General features: G+C 40.5%; 2 protein-coding genes across 3 annotated transcripts; both read left to right on the top strand.

The window, feature by feature from the left end:
• Positions 1-2985: 2985 nt before the first annotated feature.
• Positions 2986-10105, top strand: LOC135717754 (uncharacterized). 2 transcript variants are annotated; one of them, XR_012334779.1, is made up of 3 exons: positions 2986-3187; positions 3468-9685; positions 9966-10105. XR_012334779.1 is itself a non-coding variant. In XM_073811554.1 (2 exons), exon 2 carries the CDS (start codon positions 3647-3649, stop codon positions 9359-9361), a length of 5715 nt encoding a protein of 1904 aa, XP_073667655.1. In that variant the 5' UTR covers positions 2986-3187; positions 3468-3646; the 3' UTR covers positions 9362-9949. The 2 variants fall into 2 exon arrangements, 1 of the variants encoding a protein (XP_073667655.1); XM_073811554.1 differs by lacking the exon at positions 9966-10105 and having other exon boundaries at positions 3468-9949.
• A 314-nt stretch (positions 10106-10419) lies between these two features.
• On the top strand, positions 10420-12838 carry cited4b (Cbp/p300-interacting transactivator, with Glu/Asp-rich carboxy-terminal domain, 4b). Its single transcript, XM_065298449.2, has 2 exons — positions 10420-10586; positions 11367-12838. The coding sequence occupies exon 2, from the start codon at positions 11376-11378 to the stop codon at positions 12141-12143; it is 768 nt and encodes a 255-aa protein (XP_065154521.1). The 5' UTR covers positions 10420-10586; positions 11367-11375; the 3' UTR covers positions 12144-12838.
• Positions 12839-19082: the final 6244 nt, after the last annotated feature.

Raw genomic sequence — 19082 nt, 5'->3', positions numbered from 1 at the left:
TCACATAAAATTGCATAATATCCCACATATTCCATCGCATTTTTTTAAGAAAACATGCTGCAAGATCAAGTATTTTTGCCAGCAACAATCACAAAAAAAACTCATCTTTAAAGACTTTAAAGGTGATTTTCTCAATATTAACATTTTTTGGAACCTTCAGATTACAGATTTCCAAATAGTTGTACCTTGGCCAAAGATTGTCTTATCCTAACAAACCATACATCAATTAAAAGCTCTTAAAAATAAAGGTACATGAGGTTCTTCACAATATCATAGAAAATTAATTAAAAGAACAAATTCTTTGTGTAAACAACAACATCAGCGCTGTTTTATCTGTTAGATAAGTTGTACTTGTTTCAGTTTGTAAAGTTTAGGTGAACAAAAATCACTTTGTGCTTATCATAATTACTCATCTTTGACCCATCACGTGAAGTTGATGTGACTTGTGTCCCAAACTACATCCTATAACCCCTACATGGTGTCTTCACACTTTAAAACTACAACATGCTGCTGAAGGTGGCAACAGATTATCATACAAATTAAACCCAAGGTCTTGCCAATAACACAAAACAAAGGCAGCGGAATTGAGATGTTAATTTGTCAAGAGATAATGCACTTTAGAGGTGTGATCCACAGCTTTGACCAGTGATGACCTCTGGGTAAACAGAGAGCCATTGTGACAAAACGGAGAATGTTGATTCTCTGTTCTCCCAAACAGACAAGCCCAGTGTTGTTGTGTTCGGGCAAGTAATCGTGGTCCAGACTTTGGGTCTTTCCACATCAAATCAGTCTATTAAAGGGTATATTACAAATAACTTAATATATAGTGGGGGTCTCTACTGGCCCAGCTTTTACCTTGGTGTTGTTGTATAATGATCTGAAACAGACCATAAATTGCACATGAAGTCCAGGCTTGCATGCTCTCCAACACCCCAGCCAGTGGCCCAGAATAGCAGCAGCATTCCATTCCCCTCCCCTCTCTCACCAGCAAAGACACAGCACACAGCAGAACCCTGGGTCACATGCACTGCCACTGATCACACACACTCGTGTATAAACACTCACATCAACCAAAACAAAAACAGCCATAGAGAACAACAAGTAAGGCCAATGAACTGGACAGACTGATAATTGTGATAACTTTTTTCAATAATACAGTGCATATAATTGTTGTAGATGCGAATACAAGATGATTTAAACTGTATCTTTTTGTCTATCTATCTATTTGCAAGGTAAAAAGAGGATTTGACATATTGACAGACAACTTTACAAAAAATATGTAGGCCCATCTATCTATCTACACTGAAAAAATAAAAGCTGGATTTACTTAAAAATATAGTGCATCATTGTTGCATCCATTTTTTAAGTAAGTTGAGCTTGCATATGCAATTGCTTAAAATTTCAAGTAAAACTTACTTAAAAAAGTGGATGAAAAAAGTGGATTGATATCTGGGTGATTCTCGCGAAATTAGAAACATTTTGATAAAAAAGTAAATGTAAAGTAAGAGTATCAAAATAAGAAGCATACAGTTACAAACATCTCTTCATGTACTATTTTGCACATGATTTCAAATGACATCATACAAACCAATTTTGTTGTTTTTTCCACATTTAAGGGGAAATTTTTCATTAGCGCAACGTGTCCATGACTGGATTTTGGTTCTTTGACTTGGAAATATTTATAATTAAAAAATCTAAAAAATAAAAAGCTTCAGTGCATGTTATACTATAAACATTTAGAGTAAAGAAACATGTGGTATTTGGTGATCATTGGTAAATGATCAATCAATAATAAGGAATATAAATGTGTCCAAGAAAATTTTTCTCATCCTCCGCAACAATTTTCAATCATTGTTTAAGCCCTCATGGAACTCACAAATAAAAAAAATTGTTGGAAGGGACATAATTGACTGTGACACTCAAGATGGCTACCAGGTAAGCAGTTCTTATTTCTTCTCTCAAGATAAAAGTTGAAATTTTGTTTGTCATAGTACCTAGACAACTTTTTAGTTCTCATTACCGAAACATGAGTTTGTAAATGCATATATTTAATGTAATGTTGCGGTAATGATAATTTGTGATAATGATAATCTAAAAAAATGTAAATAATTTTGTAGGAAATATGTTTTAAATCCTCTAAAAATAATGTTTATAGTAAGTTCAGACCTAAATCTTATATGTGCCAAAAATTGGGGGCTTTTTAAAAATTCTAATGCTGGACACGGATTTCGTGAGAATGGACACTGGATTTTGTGAGAATCACCTATCTATCCAGGGTAAGGTAAAGGGGCTTTACATTAAAAACCTTAATAACATTGAATATACAAAGTTACAAATAAATGCCATGTGATGTAAATATAAACATAAATAAAAATAAATCCATAGCTTAAAACCTAGCTATTTAAATAGATAGTTGGTTGAAATTGATTATTCAACCAACAAAGGCAATAACAGTGTACACTGTCAAAAATAAAGATACAAAATCTGTCACTGGGGCAGTACCCTTTAAAAAGGTCCTTATATGTACCATTTAGGTACAAATATATGCCTTTTAGGTACCAATACGTATATTTGAACTACCAATATCTACATTTGAAGTACTTATATGCACTCTTTGGGTACAAAGGTGAACCTTTTTGAAAATGTACTGTCCCATTGACAGCTTTTGTACCTTTATTTCTGAGAGTGTATATGCATTTTAATTAGAAAACTGTCTGTCTGTACATAAAAATCTGTCTGTACTGGCATGGTTGAAAATATGCTTTACATTAAATACACATACAATAAAACAGCTAAAAATCTAGATAAATGGATTATTCAACCAACAAAGACCATAACAGTGGAAATGCATCTGAATTGGAATCTGTCTGTCTGTCTATATTTGCATGATAGAAAGAACCTTAATATGCATATTTACAAACAAAGGTCATGTTATTAAGGACAACTATTCTGTCCCTCTATGTTCAATAGTATTGTATTAGTTTGCTGGTGCATTTCTTTATCTTACCGCTAGGGGTCAGTACCTCTTTTAAGGGTTTCTTCTTCTATTATATATTGAGTGTGCTCCTCATGATGTGTTGTTAAAAAGTTTGTTACATGCAGTGTGAGAAAAGGTTCAGAGGCTTTGACATGCTATTCTCATCTCAGACACCTTATATCTTCAGGAAGCTTTGATATGCCATAATCTGTAAGTAATTAGTGATCAATTTTGTTTTTCTAAATGTTTAGTTACTTATTAGGTTATTTTAACTCTTACAAGCAGAAAGTTATTTGTGACCTAATTCAAGCTAATGTAGCTAGCTTCTGTTTAGTATGTTACAAATTATACAAACTGAGTAATTTAAAGATGTAATCTTGTGATTCTTATATCTTGAATTCTGATGTATTCCAGCATTTAAATTCGTAGAAATGTGTCTTGTTTTGTTAAATAATGTATTTTTAATACAATTTGTTTGTAATGTTCACAGTTTTACAATCAAGAAAAAGAGAGGTCTACAGTAAAGACACAAAAGAAGGAAAAAACTGTGTCTGGTCATTATTGGAACCACCTTCTCTTATTAATGTTTAGCTCGCTGCATAGGCTGAGTAGCCACACTCAACCGAGGGCAGAAGAGTAAAAAGATTAGCTACTTATCAAGCCTCCAAGATGTCTCAGTCTGAAACTACACCACCTATGTCCCAGATGGTGGCCCGGTCGGAGTGCTACTCACGTTCTTCACGCCGCTCGTCCACCAGCCAAGCTGCAGCACGAGCACGAGCAGACGCAGAAGCTGCCCGCACCAGAGCACAGTACGCCAAACGCCAGATCGACATGGAGGTTGAGAAGGCACGCATCGAGGCAACACTAAACGCTCTGAAGAAGGAGGGTGAGGCTGAAGCAGCGCTTGCTGCAGCTCATGTCCTGGAAGCGGCAGCTGATGAGGAGCACCACGCCATCGACCTCACTGAGCAAGGCATCTCCCCTAAGACGCCTCCTTCCATTAGACGTGCTCAAGACTATGTGAATGATCACTTCACCAACTCCAGTTTGCATGTGAAAGAAGAAGAAAAGCCTGACACAGGACAACTGGTCAGTTATAACAAATCTCACCATCTACAACAGAGCCATACACCAGTCCCTTCCTCTCCAGGTGAACATTTCACTGATTTTGCAGACAGGGAGCAGCTGAGGTCCCCTCCTACACACATAAAAATGGATATTTCACCCAAGCCTAGACCTTCAGTGACTCCTCAGGCTGAACTGTCGGATCTAACAGCCTACCTAGCACGCCGTGATCTGCTGACAGCGGGATTCAAGGTTTTCGACAACCGTCCTGAGTCCTACTTGTCCTGGAAGTCCATCTTGTGCAACGCCATAGAAGGCCTCAACCTCAAGCCCAGTGAAGAGCTTGACCTTCTAACCAAGTGGCTCAGCGGGGAGTCCCTTCAACATGCTCTGAGGATCAGGGCAGTCCATGTGAACAACCCACAAGCAGGCCTCCAACGTTTGTGGCAGCGTCTAGACAAGAGTTATGGCTCTCCAGAGGTAGTCGAAGCGTCACTCTTCCAACGCTTACAGACTTTTCCAAAGATATCCAATAAAGACACTCACCTGCTGCAGGAGCTTGCAGACCTTCTGCTAGAGTTAATGTATGCCCAAAGTGAAGGTTATCTGCCAGGCCTTAGCTTTCTTGACACCCCAAGGGGCATAAATCCAATAGTTGAAAAGCTCCCTTACGGGCTCCAGGAGTCATGGGTGAAACAAGGGACAAAATACAAAAGAGACAATGATGCAGTTTACCCACCTTTCTCCTATTTTGTTCAGTTTGTAAATGACTATGCTGAAATGAAAACAGACCCTAGCTTTATGTTACAAAGTTCAAACATAGTAGCTCCAAGAGTTGAAAAGACACTGGTAAAACCAACCAGGTACAGAGTTCCGGTTGCAGTGAACAAAACAAACATTAGTCGAACAAGCGGCACAACTCAAACATCCATTCTTAATCCGGACAAGCTATGTCCCATTCACCACAAGCCCCATTCACTCGCTAAATGCAGGGGATTTAGGTCAAAAACACTGGATGAAAGAAAAGGTATTCTGAAAGAACACTCTATTTGTTATAAGTGTTGTTCCTCCACAAGTCACAGAGCTAAAGACTGTAAAGCCATTATTCAATGCTCAGAATGTAAGAGTGACGTGCACGTGTCCGCAATGCATGCTGGTCCCCCTCCGTGGACACCTAAAGACTCCAACCCTCTGCCTCAGAGCCACGGCGGGGAGTTCGACTTCTCAAACCCTGTAACTACAACCAGTTGCACAGAAGTGTGTGGCCCAGGCCTCAAAGGTAAATCCTGCTCTAAGATTTGCTTAGTCAACGTGTATCCCCGCACATCCCCTGAAGAGAAAAGGAGGATGTATGCCATGTTAGATGACCAGAGCAATTCATCCTTAGCCAGGTCCGCCTTCTTTGACATGTTTAATGTAAAGAGTACCGTACTCCCATACACCATGAAAACATGCGCTGGCTTATCAGAGACTGGAGGGCGCAGAGCCAGTGACTTTGTTATTGAGGATGTAAATGGAAAAGTGTCCATGCTGCTGCCCATACTAACAGAGTGTGATCAGATTCCAGATAACAGGGATGAGATTCCCACTGCTGAGGCTGTGTCGGCTCACCCTCATCTACAGGCAATCGCTTCGCAGATTCCTCCTCTGGATCCATCAGCAGAAATCCTTCTCCTCTTGGGCAGGGACATTATCCGAGCTCACAAGGTCCGCAGTCAGGTGAATGGTCCAAACAGTGCGCCTTATGCTCAACGCCTTGATCTGGGATGGGTAGTTGTAGGTGATGTCTGCCTCTCAGGTGCCCATAAACCCACAGTGAACTCTTTTAAGACAAACATTCTTAACAACGGCCGCCCTACTTACCTCAGCCCCTGTGAAAACAAGTTCTATATCAAGGACAAATACACAGAAAGCCGCCATACACTTGATAAGACACAAGTTGAATTAGGCAGGCACATTTTCCAGCAAACTACAGATGACGACAAAGTGGCACTTTCAGCAGAAGATGCTTTGTTCTTGGAAATTATGCACAAAGGCTTTGCAAAAGATGATGCGAATAATTGGGTAGCTCCACTCCCATTCCGGACGCCCAGACAGCGTTTGCCCAACAACAGGCACCAGGCCCTCAGTCGTTTAATGTCACTCCGCAAAACGCTGAAAAGGAAACCTAAAATGAGAGAGCATTATGTTGAGTTTTTGGACAAAATCTTCAGTAAAGGTCACGCCGAACCAGCTCCTGCTCTTACTCCAGACCAAGAATGCTGGTATCTCCCTAGTTTTGGAGTTTACCACCCTCAAAAGCCAGAGAAAATTAGGGTAGTCTTTGATTCGAGTGCTCAATGCTGCAACGTTTCTCTCAATGACGTGCTACTTAAAGGGCCAGATCTTAATAACACTCTTGTGGGAGTTCTGATGCGTTTCAGGTCTGACCCATACGCAGTCATGGCAGACGTTGAGCAAATGTTTCACAACTTTCTTGTCAGGGAGGACCACCGTAACTACCTTCGCTTCTTGTGGTTCAAAAATCATGATCTGGATGGAGAAGTGCAGGAATTCAGGATGAGAGTACACGTATTTGGGAACTGTCCCTCCCCATCAGTGGCGATCTATGGACTGAAACGGTCAGCGATGGAGGGAGAAAGGGAATACGGCAGTGATACAAGAGAGTTCATTGAACGTCACTTTTATGTAGATGACGGACTAAAATCATTCTCTTCCACAGACGAGGCCATTGACGTTCTCTCTAGAGCTCAGAAGATGCTGGCTAAGTGTAACATACGGCTGCACAAAATCTCATCTAACTGTCCTATAATCACAGGTGCTTTTCCAAGTGAGGACCTTGCAATGGACATGCAGGGCCTTGCTCTAGGGCAGACTACCCCACCCATGCAGCACAGCTTAGGCTTGGGCTGGGACCTGTCCACAGACCTGTTCAAGTTTCAGGTAACAGTCAATGAAAAGCCCTTTACCAAACGGGGGGTGCTGTCAGTCATTAATAGTGTCTACGACCCGCTTGGCTTTGCGGTCCCAGTCATTGTGGAAGGCAGGGTCATACTGAGAGACATTTCCACTGACATTTGTGAATGGGACACTGAACTGCCTAAAGACAAATTACATCAGTGGCAACATTGGAAAGACTCCCTCAAATATCTGCAACAACTTGGAATCCCCAGAATGTACACCTCAATACCACTATCTGCAGCTCTAAACAAGGAGATCCATGTTTTTTGTGATGCCTCCACTAAGGCAGTGGGTGCTGTTGCTTACCTCAAACTCACAGATAGAGATGGACACAGTGAAGTGGGTTTCCTTCTCGGCAAAGCACGGCTTTCCCCAAAACCAGACATCACTATACCCAGACTTGAACTTTGTGCAGCAGTCCTGGCTGTTGAGGTGGCCGAGTTAGTACTGGAGGAGCTAGACATTGCAGTCGAACAGGTGAACTTCTACTCTGACTCCAAAGTAGTGCTCGGTTACATCTTTAACAAAAAGAGACGCTTTCATGTTTATGTGCACAACAGAGTGGAACGTATTAGGCGCTTTACACAAGCTCACCAGTGGCATTACGTGCCCACTCATTTAAATCCCGCCGATCATGCCACACGAGCACTACCTGCTGAGCAGCTCTCAAGCTCCACATGGATCAGTGGACCCGCTTTCCTTTCTAATTCAGGAAAAAGTCACACACAAGCAGAGTTGTTTGATCTTGTAGACCCAGAGACTGACAATGAACTGCGACCTGAGGTCACTACTTGTGCCACCACTCTCTCAAAGGATAGACTCAGTAGTGTCAGATTTGAAAAGTTTTCGAGTTGGAACGCACTACTTAAAGCTATAGCCAAACTCCAACACATTGCCCAGTCATTTAAGCCGAACACAGAGAGCCCCTGTCACGGCTGGCACAACTGTAAAGAACAGTTAACTGAAAAACAACTCAACCAAGCGAAGAACACTATCATTCGCATTGTTCAAAGAGAAGTTTACGCAGAGGATATGAGACAAGTTGAAAAAGGTGTGCCCCTTAAGAACTCAAGCCCACTTAGCAAACTGAGCCCTATCATCGACACTAATGGAATCCTCAGAGTGGGTGGGAGACTAAAACGTGCACAGTTGACATCAGATGAAACCAATCCCATACTCATCCCTGGAAAGCACCACCTTGCCCAGCTCATTATAAAACACTTCCACGGGAAAGTATGCCACCAGGGCAGACATTTTACTGAAGGGGCAGTTAGGACTGCAGGTTTTTGGATTGTGGGAGGTAAAAGAGCAATAAGCAGAGTGATATTCAACTGCGTCACATGCCGCAAACTAAGGGGCAGACAACAGGAGCAGATCATGGCTGATCTACCAGAGGACAGGCTGTCCACGGACCCTCCTTTCACACATGTAGGCCTTGATGTGTTCGGCCCCTGGCCTGTCGTAATCAGAAAAACACGCGGTGGGCAATCGGATGCTAAGCGATGGGCAGTCATATTTACATGTATGAGCACACGTGCCATTCACATTGAGACTATAGAATCAATGGACACATCATCATTCATAAATGCCCTACGTCGTTTCTTCGCCATCAGGGGTGCAGTCAAACTTCTTAGATCCGATTGTGGGACAAATTTTGTGAGCGCCTGCAAAGAGCTGCAAATAGATAAACAGGGCTGTCACAATAGCAAACTTCACAGCTTTCTCAAAGACTCTGAGTGCAAATGGCATTTTAACCCCCCACATGCATCTCATATGGGTGGCTCCTGGGAGCGCATGATTGGGGTCACACGCAAAATCCTTGATGCAATGCTCCTAGAACAGAAAAATGCAAAACTTACTCATGAGATATTGGTGACATTAATGGCTGAAGTCACTGCAATAGTGAATGCTCGTCCGCTCACAGCCGTTTCTACAGATCCAGAAAACCCAGCCATTCTTACCCCTGCCATGCTACTCACACAAAAAGTTGGGAACCCACCAGTCCCACCAGGTCAGTTTGAAAGCAGGGATCTTTTCAGAGCCCAATGGAGGCGCGTGCAATACCTCGCAAATGTTTTCTGGAGCAGATGGCAAAAGGAATACCTCTCAGGACTTCAGAACCGCCGCAAATGGAAAACAGTAAAACCGAATCTACAAACAGGAGATGTTGTTCTGCTAAAGGAGGCTCTTGAACATAGGAACAACTGGCCACTTGGACGCATCACCAAAATCTTCCCAAGCGAGGATGGACTTGTCAGGAAAATAGAAGTGAAGATTTTCCGCAAGGGTGAACTCAGATGCTACATAAGACCTATAAGTGAGGTTGTGTTATTGGTGTCTAAGGACAGTACTTAAAATCAGGTACTTTGTTTCATTGTATTTTACCTGTATCCACATGCTAGTTATGGATGACATTTTATAGATGTCAGGCGGGGAGTATTCTGTCCCTCTATGTTCAATAGTATTGTATTAGTTTGCTGGTGCATTTCTTTATCTTACCGCTAGGGGTCAGTACCTCTTTTAAGGGTTTCTTCTTCTATTATATATTGAGTGTGCTCCTCATGATGTGTTGTTAAAAAGTTTGTTACATGCAGTGTGAGAAAAGGTTCAGAGGCTTTGACATGCTATTCTCATCTCAGACACCTTATATCTTCAGGAAGCTTTGATATGCCATAATCTGTAAGTAATTAGTGATCAATTTTGTTTTTCTAAATGTTTAGTTACTTATTAGGTTATTTTAACTCTTACAAGCAGAAAGTTATTTGTGACCTAATTCAAGCTAATGTAGCTAGCTTCTGTTTAGTATGTTACAAATTATACAAACTGAGTAATTTAAAGATGTAATCTTGTGATTCTTATATCTTGAATTCTGATGTATTCCAGCATTTAAATTCGTAGAAATGTGTCTTGTTTTGTTAAATAATGTATTTTTAATACAATTTGTTTGTAATGTTCACAGTTTTACAATCAAGAAAAAGAGAGGTCTACAGTAAAGACACAAAAGAAGGAAAAAACTGTGTCTGGTCATTATTGGAACCACCTTCTCTTATTAATGTTTAGCTCGCTGCATAGGCTGAGTAGCCACACTCAACCGAGGGCAGAAGAACAACTTAAAATGCAATCACATATCTTCATCTAAACATCTGTCTATCCAGTAATAAGATGTATTTTTGGTCGTAAGCACGCACCCATCTCGTTTAGATAGGGATTTCCGGTTCAGTTTAAATCATACAGAGAAATACAATCACGAGCTGTTGAAACAGAGAAATTGGCCAGTGTTTGACAGAAACCGCTAGGGGTTTCTATGCACACTGATATTAAGCAGCAGGGCCAATGGCAACAAAGGATTACGAGAGAACGATAGCTCCACCTCTCAGTTTTTCTCATGTATATAAGCCTGGAGTTGACCCAGAAAACACACACACTCGTTTGAAGATAGCGAGCAGCGCGTCTTGTGACTGGACTATGAAGCTTCACCTCACGGAATATAAATTGTGATTCTTCGGCGGTTTCGTTTAAATCGACCTAATCTGCCCTGCTGCTGCGGATCCATTGAGCGGTGTGTGCACAGGACACGGGGGTAAGGACATTTTTAATGAACGCTTTCTGAAACTCACCGGCTGCGGCTTAATACGTCGCGCGCTATCTTGGTAGACAGCATTGTGTGCGCGTGCGGCGTGTTTTGAATGCGATTCTCAACAATGATGGCTACGTAGGCAGCACGCTGGGATGTGAGACACGGCCAGTGGTGTAGTGCTTAGGGTGGTAGATCCATTGTTTGCTTAGCTGCATGCCGACTTTCTTTGCGTGCATTTTTACTTTACGTGCAAGCTAAAAAAAACAAGTCTAATGTATGCGTTCGAATTCTGATAAAAATCTGACAAGATTTCAAATGCATTTGTATGTCTTTGTTGCTAAAACGCATTTTTTTTCAGCGTGTTTAGTTGGAAATAGGACGTGCGCTACGTATAAGTAAGCAGTTTAGGGCACTAATACTTAATACTACTCCCATTTAATCATGATGTTTGGATGTGCACTATTGAATCTTAAGATGTTGTAGTGTTTAGTGAGCAGTCAGTTTGCTACAGGGAACAACACACACATTCCTAACTGTACAATGAAATGAAAATTAGCTGACTTGCATGATTATTTCTTTATTCGTTTTGTAGTGTAGTTATTACCACTGTTTTCAATTTAATTCAAACTCCCATAAATAAAATGTAAAAAAAATCACGCCTCAATCTTTTTTTTTGCATTTATAACACACACTAATTGAAATTAAAAAGATTTAAATGACACTTTTTGCTGTTACCATCAATCCATTACTCAATCTAATCCCTCTTCCCATCTTTTACTAAAGGGAGAGTCTATGGCAGAACACATGATGATGCCAATGAACCACGGTCAGGGAAACGCAAGTCTGCATGGCTACCGGATGGGCATGAACGGAGGCCTGCAGGCAGGCCCCCAACAGCACGGACCCCAGCCCGGCCTCCGAGCGATGCCCAACGGACAAATGATGCACTATGGAGCGGGGCCTCAGGGAAACATGGAGGCCGCCATGCGTCAGCGGTCCAACATGGTCGGACCTATGAACGGACAGATGGGCCACCACCAAATGCAGTCGGCTAACATGATGTTTAACAATCAGGGCCAACCTCAGCAACATCACATTCAGCAGCATCAACAGCATCAACAACAACACCACCACATGCATCAGGTGCAACAACAACAGCAGCAACAACAGCCCCCGCAGCAGCAGCAGCAACAACAACAACAGTACATGACCGGGGGTCTCACATCCCAACAGCTTATGGCCAGCATGCACCTTCAGAAACTCAACACCCAGTACCACGGACACCCGCTGGGACACATGAACGGCAACCACATGGGAAACGGGGCACAGTTTAGGGTGGGTCAGGCCCAGCTGGCCAACATGCAACACATGTCTGGACCTGCTCTCGGTTTAAACAATTTTGATGCCGAATTAATCGACGAAGAGGTTTTGACGTCACTGGTCATTGAGCTCGGACTGGATAGGGTGCAAGAGCTTCCTGAACTCTTCCTGGGACAAAACGAGTTTGACTTTATTTCGGATTTCGTGAGCAAACAGCAACAGAGCACCGTTAGCTGCTGAGCCTGGATTGAACGGACACTTATGGGCGGAAATAGAGATGTTACTCTCTTAATGCTAGATTTTTGTGACCACTGGCACCGTATAAACAGGTGACGTCTTTCTGTTCAGAAATGTGTGGTCAGGCCCTGGTCAGAGGACAACAGTTCTGCTTATTTCTTGGTGGATCCCTAAAACGGCGATCCATGGGTGAATGTAAGAACATTTCAGAACTGTGAACTTGGTGCAATGTAGACACTCAATCCCTGTTTGTCTTCGATGCAGTTTTAAAATTGTATTTATTTATTATCAGACGTGTAAACGTTGAACAAACGTGCAGCGATGACGTTGTTAGAACCTGTGGTTTATGGGAAAACTTGGTTTTCATAATGGGATTGCTTAACTCATTTAGACCCAGAACTTCATGCATCCAAAAGCTGGATGATCCAAAACTGTAAGTGTAATGTTTTGATGGAGGGATGGTATCTTTTTTTTACCAAGTTTTAATGCCCCCCCCAAACCACTGCTTGCTCACTAGTGGTTAACGCCTCTCTTGTTACAACTGGTTTGTCTGAGCTTTAGAATTGCCTTAAAATCGAGTTGCTTTTATTTATTTGTCCCTCCTTTCTTCTCCATGGTCCAGGAGGGTTTAAACGTGTGTGTGTGTGATTTGTTAATAAAGATGGCCAGGTTTTAACTCCGGCCTAATTTTTCATCAATCTCTGTTATTTGTGGATGTGTTAAGTTGAAAGGGAACAAAGCAATGAAGCTTTTTGTCAGGTTTGTAAGGTTAACATGCTAAAGGTTTTATGTTGAGCCTATTTGTGAAATCCAGGCTCAAGTCTCATCATCTAATTGAGATAAGGTGCATTAAAGTGATTTCTATGAAGTTTTGATATAGCCTTACTCCATTTAATATTAGAAAATTCAAATTCTCTCATTTACTCACATTTATGTTGTTACAAACCTGTATACATTTCTTTGTTTTGATGAACATGGAGGGAGATATTTGAGGAATGTTTGTAACCGAACCATTGATGAGCCCCATTCACTTCCATAGTATTCTTCATTCCTATTATGGAAGTGAATGGCGCTAATGATTGGTTTGGTTTTAAACATTCCTCAAAATATTTTCCTTTTTGTGTTTCATCAGGAAAAATAAATTTATACAGGTTTGTAACAACATGAGAGTGAGAAAACGACAGAATTATCCCTTTAAATATATGAAGGTTATAAGAAATTACTTTAGCCGAGGGGTCAGCAATGTCTTGAAATAATCCAAACATTTGCAATAACCAATAATCTGCACAAAGCCCATGTAGATTTTTTCCCCCACTTTAATGTGCACAAAACATCACTTGCTGATCATTAACCGCTATGAGAAAGTGATGACATATCCCATTTAAAAATACTTGCACATATATGATGCAAAGAAGCAATATTCTTAGAATCGCTAAGGTCCCACAAACAGCATTTCTTGGTAAAACAAGCAAACATGACATTTCACGCTTAATAGAAATGATTGAACTGCACTTTCATAACTTGTGTAATACTCTCTCACTCGAGTGCTTTTATATTGTTTTTATTGCCAGAACACCGAATCCTAACCGCTAGCATGAAGCTCAACCCTTTAACCTAGATACAAATGTAATAAAGGTGTGTGTGTGTGTGTATACGGAGGAGGTAATGGAAACTGTCCAGGTTAATCTGTGCTTTCATTGACAATACAACGGTTTACACGAACCCCATGGTTATTGTCCTGGGAATGGAGGGCAAAGTGTTGTCCATTTACGGGCATACTGTGGTCAGCGGGGGTTGGGGAAGAAAATTGCAGCGACAAGCCGTTAACGCTTCACTGTCACTTCCTGTTCCTCATCAGTGAAGTAAGGGTGCAAAGAGGTTACTTAATACTTGTATTGTATTCTTCTCCAGTTGCATTGCTTTCAAAAGCAAAATATGCTGTGATGGTAAAATCTATATACGCCTTTGGATGGTGAGGTTGCAAAAATGTACTAACAGACATGGTTGACCTTTGTTATGTTAAAATATGTGTGAATGAGTTCCTGCAGCTTAATTGACAGAGCACACTTGCAAAGCAAAGGTTGTGGGTTTGATTCCCATCAAACACAAATAAAAAATGTATACCGTGAGTGCATTGTAAATCGCTTTGTTAAAACTGCACTATTGTTTATCTCTGACTTGCTCTTGAGTTGACGCTGGTGCTTCTGTATTAATTGGGAGGTTTCTTTATATCATTTCTATAAAGCGGACAGGGCTTGTCCTAGTCCCCGATTAAAATGCATGTTTAAGATGCCATCATTTAAAAACCCTTTGTACTGACATATTTTAAGATATATCAGTGCCACTGATTTGTTTCAAGATGCACAACAGTGATGTTTTTTCAGGGTTCCCACACCTTAGTTAACTTCAAATTTAAGGACCTTTCAAGGACTTTCCAGGTCCAATCCCCTCAAATTTAAGGATTAAATGTGGGGACACATTTCAAGTGAGAGCAAGGTTACAATGTGTTACCTTTTAAGATACATTGTTACAGTTCTCTTTCAAGGGAACTCGTGCTGCGTCACTGCGGTGACACTTTGGGGACGCCTCCAGGGGTAAGTGCGTCTGAATGTGTATATCAAATTCAACCAATGGTGAGGCTTAACGACAAAGACAGGGTGATGTGGGAGCCAGGGACTATATCGCTATCTGAAATATGGCCAAAGACGGCTTTACAGGGAAGCATTAAGTATGGCAAGGGAGACGCAGCGTCTCGTTCCCTTCTCAGGGAACAACAGTTACATACGTAACCCGAGATGTTTTTATGTGTTAAACACAACTATGTAAAAAAGCATTTTGGTAAGAATCAACATTCGTATACAGAAGATATAAGCATTTAAAGCGAATTGTTTAGCACGTGTTAAGCCTAGAATTTTTATATTATCCTATACTACACAGGGTATAATATGGATTTTTTTTCCAGAAAACGTCTTGCATAAAATAAATTCAAGCACTTTCAGTGACTTGTATCTATGTATGTATATTTTTAAAAACTTCCCAGGGCCTTGAATTTTTCCCCCAGATTCACAAACTTTCAAGGATCCGTGGGAACCCTGTTTTTTGTAAGACATGTTTGTAAAAACGACTTAAATGTCCTAATATAACTAAGGCCTAGTCCTGGACTAATTTAAACCCTGTCTGGGAAACTGCCCCATATTTTGAAATGAACACATCCTGTTTATGCTTAGACTTGTGAGCAGCAACATCAGTTGCTCAATGTTGTGGTCTAACCTTGTGGTCACGCTGAAGAAGTGTAGATTCCCATCTAGGATTTTCTAATGTATTCAATTTCTCATTGATCGATCATTCTCACTTGAGATCCGTCCAGTTTCAGTAGTGGTTATGCATGACATTTAAAGATTTCTATATAAAAGCGCATACGAGTCATTTATACAGACATAAAATAATTCAGTGAGCTGTGTCCATTGAGTTTTTTTTATTATCAAAACCAAACTTGTAGGGTAAAAAATGATCATTGTAGAAGTCCACCATAGGTGCATACCTTCAAAATAATTTAACTCTTGGCATTTTTTAGTATACAAGCTAAATTTTGGTCTTGTTTTAAAGGTGACAGTGTCTGGACGTGAAAATTTAAAATGAAAAATTGTTATAGCAGTTTACATTTACTTTAATAAATAAAAATAATGCAATAAAAATACATATTGTATACATAAAATTATAAAAATGTAAATGTTTCACAACAGAATATCGTAAAAAATAGATTACTTTTCCTACATTTTTTATTCTAGACTCTTAGACCTTTCCATATAGTTTGTCATGATTAGATAAAAATGTACATGATAAATATTAAAGTACACTGAAAAAAATGATTCATTGAATTTAATACATTTTTTTAAAGGTAAGTGGTTGCAATCAATTTATTTAAGCTACATTTAAACAAATTGATTAAATTCAATGAATATTTTTTTTCAGTGTAAACTCAGGTGCCCCGCTCATGGGACGGCGCCAGGTAATGGGTTAACTAAACATTTACAAACATCAGCATTAAATTCCCAACACTCTTACTGTACATTTCTGTAGGCATCAATAATACCACCAACATTTATTTATTTATATGTAAAAGCCCCCTGTTTCACAGAAAACATCCAGAAGATGAGATGTTTTGTTGCATGAGATTAGCTGTAAACAAGTCGTAAGCCTGAGATGTTTCAAATGACATTTGCTCTAACTTTTAAAGACAGAGACAGCTCAAAAGAGAAGTGTTACATGCTGTTGAATTGAACCGTGGGGGTTTTCAGCGTGAGCTACTAATCTCACATCACTGGGGAATTCAGGCGTCCTCTCAAACTTAACAATTTAACACATAGATAACAGATAAATCTAGGTGTGTATGGTTATTTTTCTAGTAGATAAGCAAGCGACTATTGTATGGAAGAGAACAGAATGCCATGTATCGTCTATGGACGTCCTCAGATACCACTTCTGATCCACAGGCTGTCTGTTAGATAGGAACTGGGTGTCGCCAATTATTACTTTCAGTTTCAGCACAAAACATAAAGCAATGGCACACCGTGTCCATTTTCATAATTTATTATAATTATCTTTCATATGTCTTTGTTACTGAATTAGCTTTCTTTCTGTCCTACTCCTTTAAGGAACTAGACCAGACATACGCTAAGCAGGGTGTGACAGGAGACATTACTGTTGACTGTGTTTTGCTCTCTGTCTCTGAGGCCACCCACAATAATCTCTAAACACATACACCCTCTGTTATTTCTGTGTGTGCTCCCTGAATTGTCAATCTGAACAGCCTTGGGTTCACTACAATTAGCAAATGACAAGGTCATAAAACAACAAGAAAATTCTTGTTTGAAAGGAACAGAGAAAGAAAGAGCAAGCCAATTACTGAAATTGAGATGGGTAGTCTGGGAAATTCTCTGTAGGGTTTTACCCAGGAGCCTTGCAGGATTATGGAGACCACCCCTCTGACAGCATATCACACGCTCAGCAATTTCTTTTTCTTACGCAGCTTTCCTGACAGCCGTTTGTGGCTGAGGGGTTTACTAATACAGGCCTGTGTCTAGAAAATGAAGTCAGCGCTCATTCTGAGAAATATCTTGTATGTTAAATGCCAAACAGGCTCATTAAAAGCAAAAATTACTGCTTATCTAGAGCATTTTTAAATCTCTTGGTCTCCAGTTGCAGAAGTAGAAAAAGTGAATTCTTACAACAGGGTTTTTTAAAACTGTGGGTCACACAAAGTCCTTTGGCTTGTTGTGGTGAATGACACAAAAACAGTTTAGTCTAATGAATGGCACCACCATTAATTAAACAGAGGTAGGAGAACCCATGTGCCTGTATGATAGGTCCTAAGGACTTTGTGTATATGAAGAAAAGGAGTGGTCCCAGCACTGATCCCTGAGGGACGCCAGTGACCATCTTGTCAGCTGTGGACATGGCACCCCTTCATGACACCCTTAAGGATCTATCTGAGAGGTAGGATTTAAACCATAGGAAAAGGAGGACCTATGATCCCTGGCGAGGATAAGGTGGCTAACGGGATCTGATGGTTCACTGTATAAAAGTCTGCAGACAAGTCTAGCCAGAAATAATTTGATAGGAGTAGTGTTGTATTGTGGGATCTGGAATGAAAACATTGGTTATCCATATAACTTAAACTATGATAAAGTATCCCCTGTGGCATCAGGATGTAAAAATTCATATTAAATTAATAGATTATTATAATAATTTAATAGATTATTAGTAAACATCAGGAGCATGCCTAAAAGGATTTAAATGTGGATTTTTAGAGTTTAAGATCACCATATTGAACAGTGAATGGCACCACCATTAGTATAAAAAAGGTAGGAGAACCCATGTGCCTGTATAGGTCCTAAGGACTTTGTGTATATGGAGAAAAGGAGTGGTCCCAGCACTGATCCCTGAGGGACGCCAGTGACCATCTTGTCAGCTGTGGACATGGCACCCCTTCATGACACCCTTAAGGATCTATCTGAGAGGTAGGATTTAAACCATAGGAAAAGGAGGACCTATGATCCAGAGAGGATAAGGTGGCTAACGGGATCTGATGGTTCACTGTATAAAAGTCTGCAGACAAGTCTAGCCAGAAATAATTTGATAGGAGTAGTGTTGTATTGTGGGATCTGGAATGAAAACATTGGTTATCCATATAACTTAAACTATGATAAAGTATCCCCTGTGGCATCAGGATGTAAAAAATTCAGATAAAATTAATAATCAGCTGGAGGTGCAGCTGAGAACTGACCATCCTGGCCAAGCCTGGTTTCTCACAAGAGATTTCCTGCATATGAATTTTAACTAATTTAATAGATTATTAGTAAATATCAGGAGCATGCCTAAAGGGATTTAAATGTGGATTTTTAGAGTTTAAGATCACCATATTGGACAGAGAAATACAGGAAATTAAAATTTTTTGACTTTTAACCAAGGCACTGCTCAAGTAGCCTGGTGCAACCAGACACTCGTACATTCATTTCATTTGTACAGAGAGTCTGGCCACACTCCATTGCAAAGCGTTACTTCCGTTAAGGAGGGTCCTCTGTTGAAGTTTAAAACTATTGGATCTGCCCAGATCACTCTGAATCTGCTCTGAATTAATAGTATGTCACTCAGTCTGGCGCACGACCTCAACGTCTGCGTTCTTAGCCACTCCCCGCTGTTCGCTGATTGGACCTGCAGATTTTTGCAGGAGAAAACGAAACTCTACACAGCAGTACCAGACATTATTGTGAAACGAAATGAAAATTAAGCGGAAGAACGTAGGAGGGTGGAGCCAGGCTACTGCTCAAGTTGGATCCACCAGTCAGTTTATTGTTAGCAAAGGCAGATGACCCCTTTTAACAGATCCTGATATTCAAACTTACGTTTTCACACATCAAGATCTTTATTATATCATATGAT

Source organism: Paramisgurnus dabryanus, chromosome 13, assembly GCF_030506205.2.
Source record: "Paramisgurnus dabryanus chromosome 13, PD_genome_1.1, whole genome shotgun sequence".
Classification (NCBI taxonomy): domain Eukaryota; kingdom Metazoa; phylum Chordata; class Actinopteri; order Cypriniformes; family Cobitidae; genus Paramisgurnus; species Paramisgurnus dabryanus.
This window is presented reverse-complemented; position numbering and strand designations above follow the sequence as displayed.

Bases quoted from the DNA above. Each gene is read 5' to 3' on its own strand.
- cited4b (XM_065298449.2), top strand. From the start codon at position 11,376: ATGGCAGAACACATGATGATGCCAATGAACCACGGTCAGGGAAACGCA.
- LOC135717754 (XM_073811554.1), top strand. From the start codon at position 3,647: ATGTCTCAGTCTGAAACTACACCACCTATGTCCCAGATGGTGGCCCGG.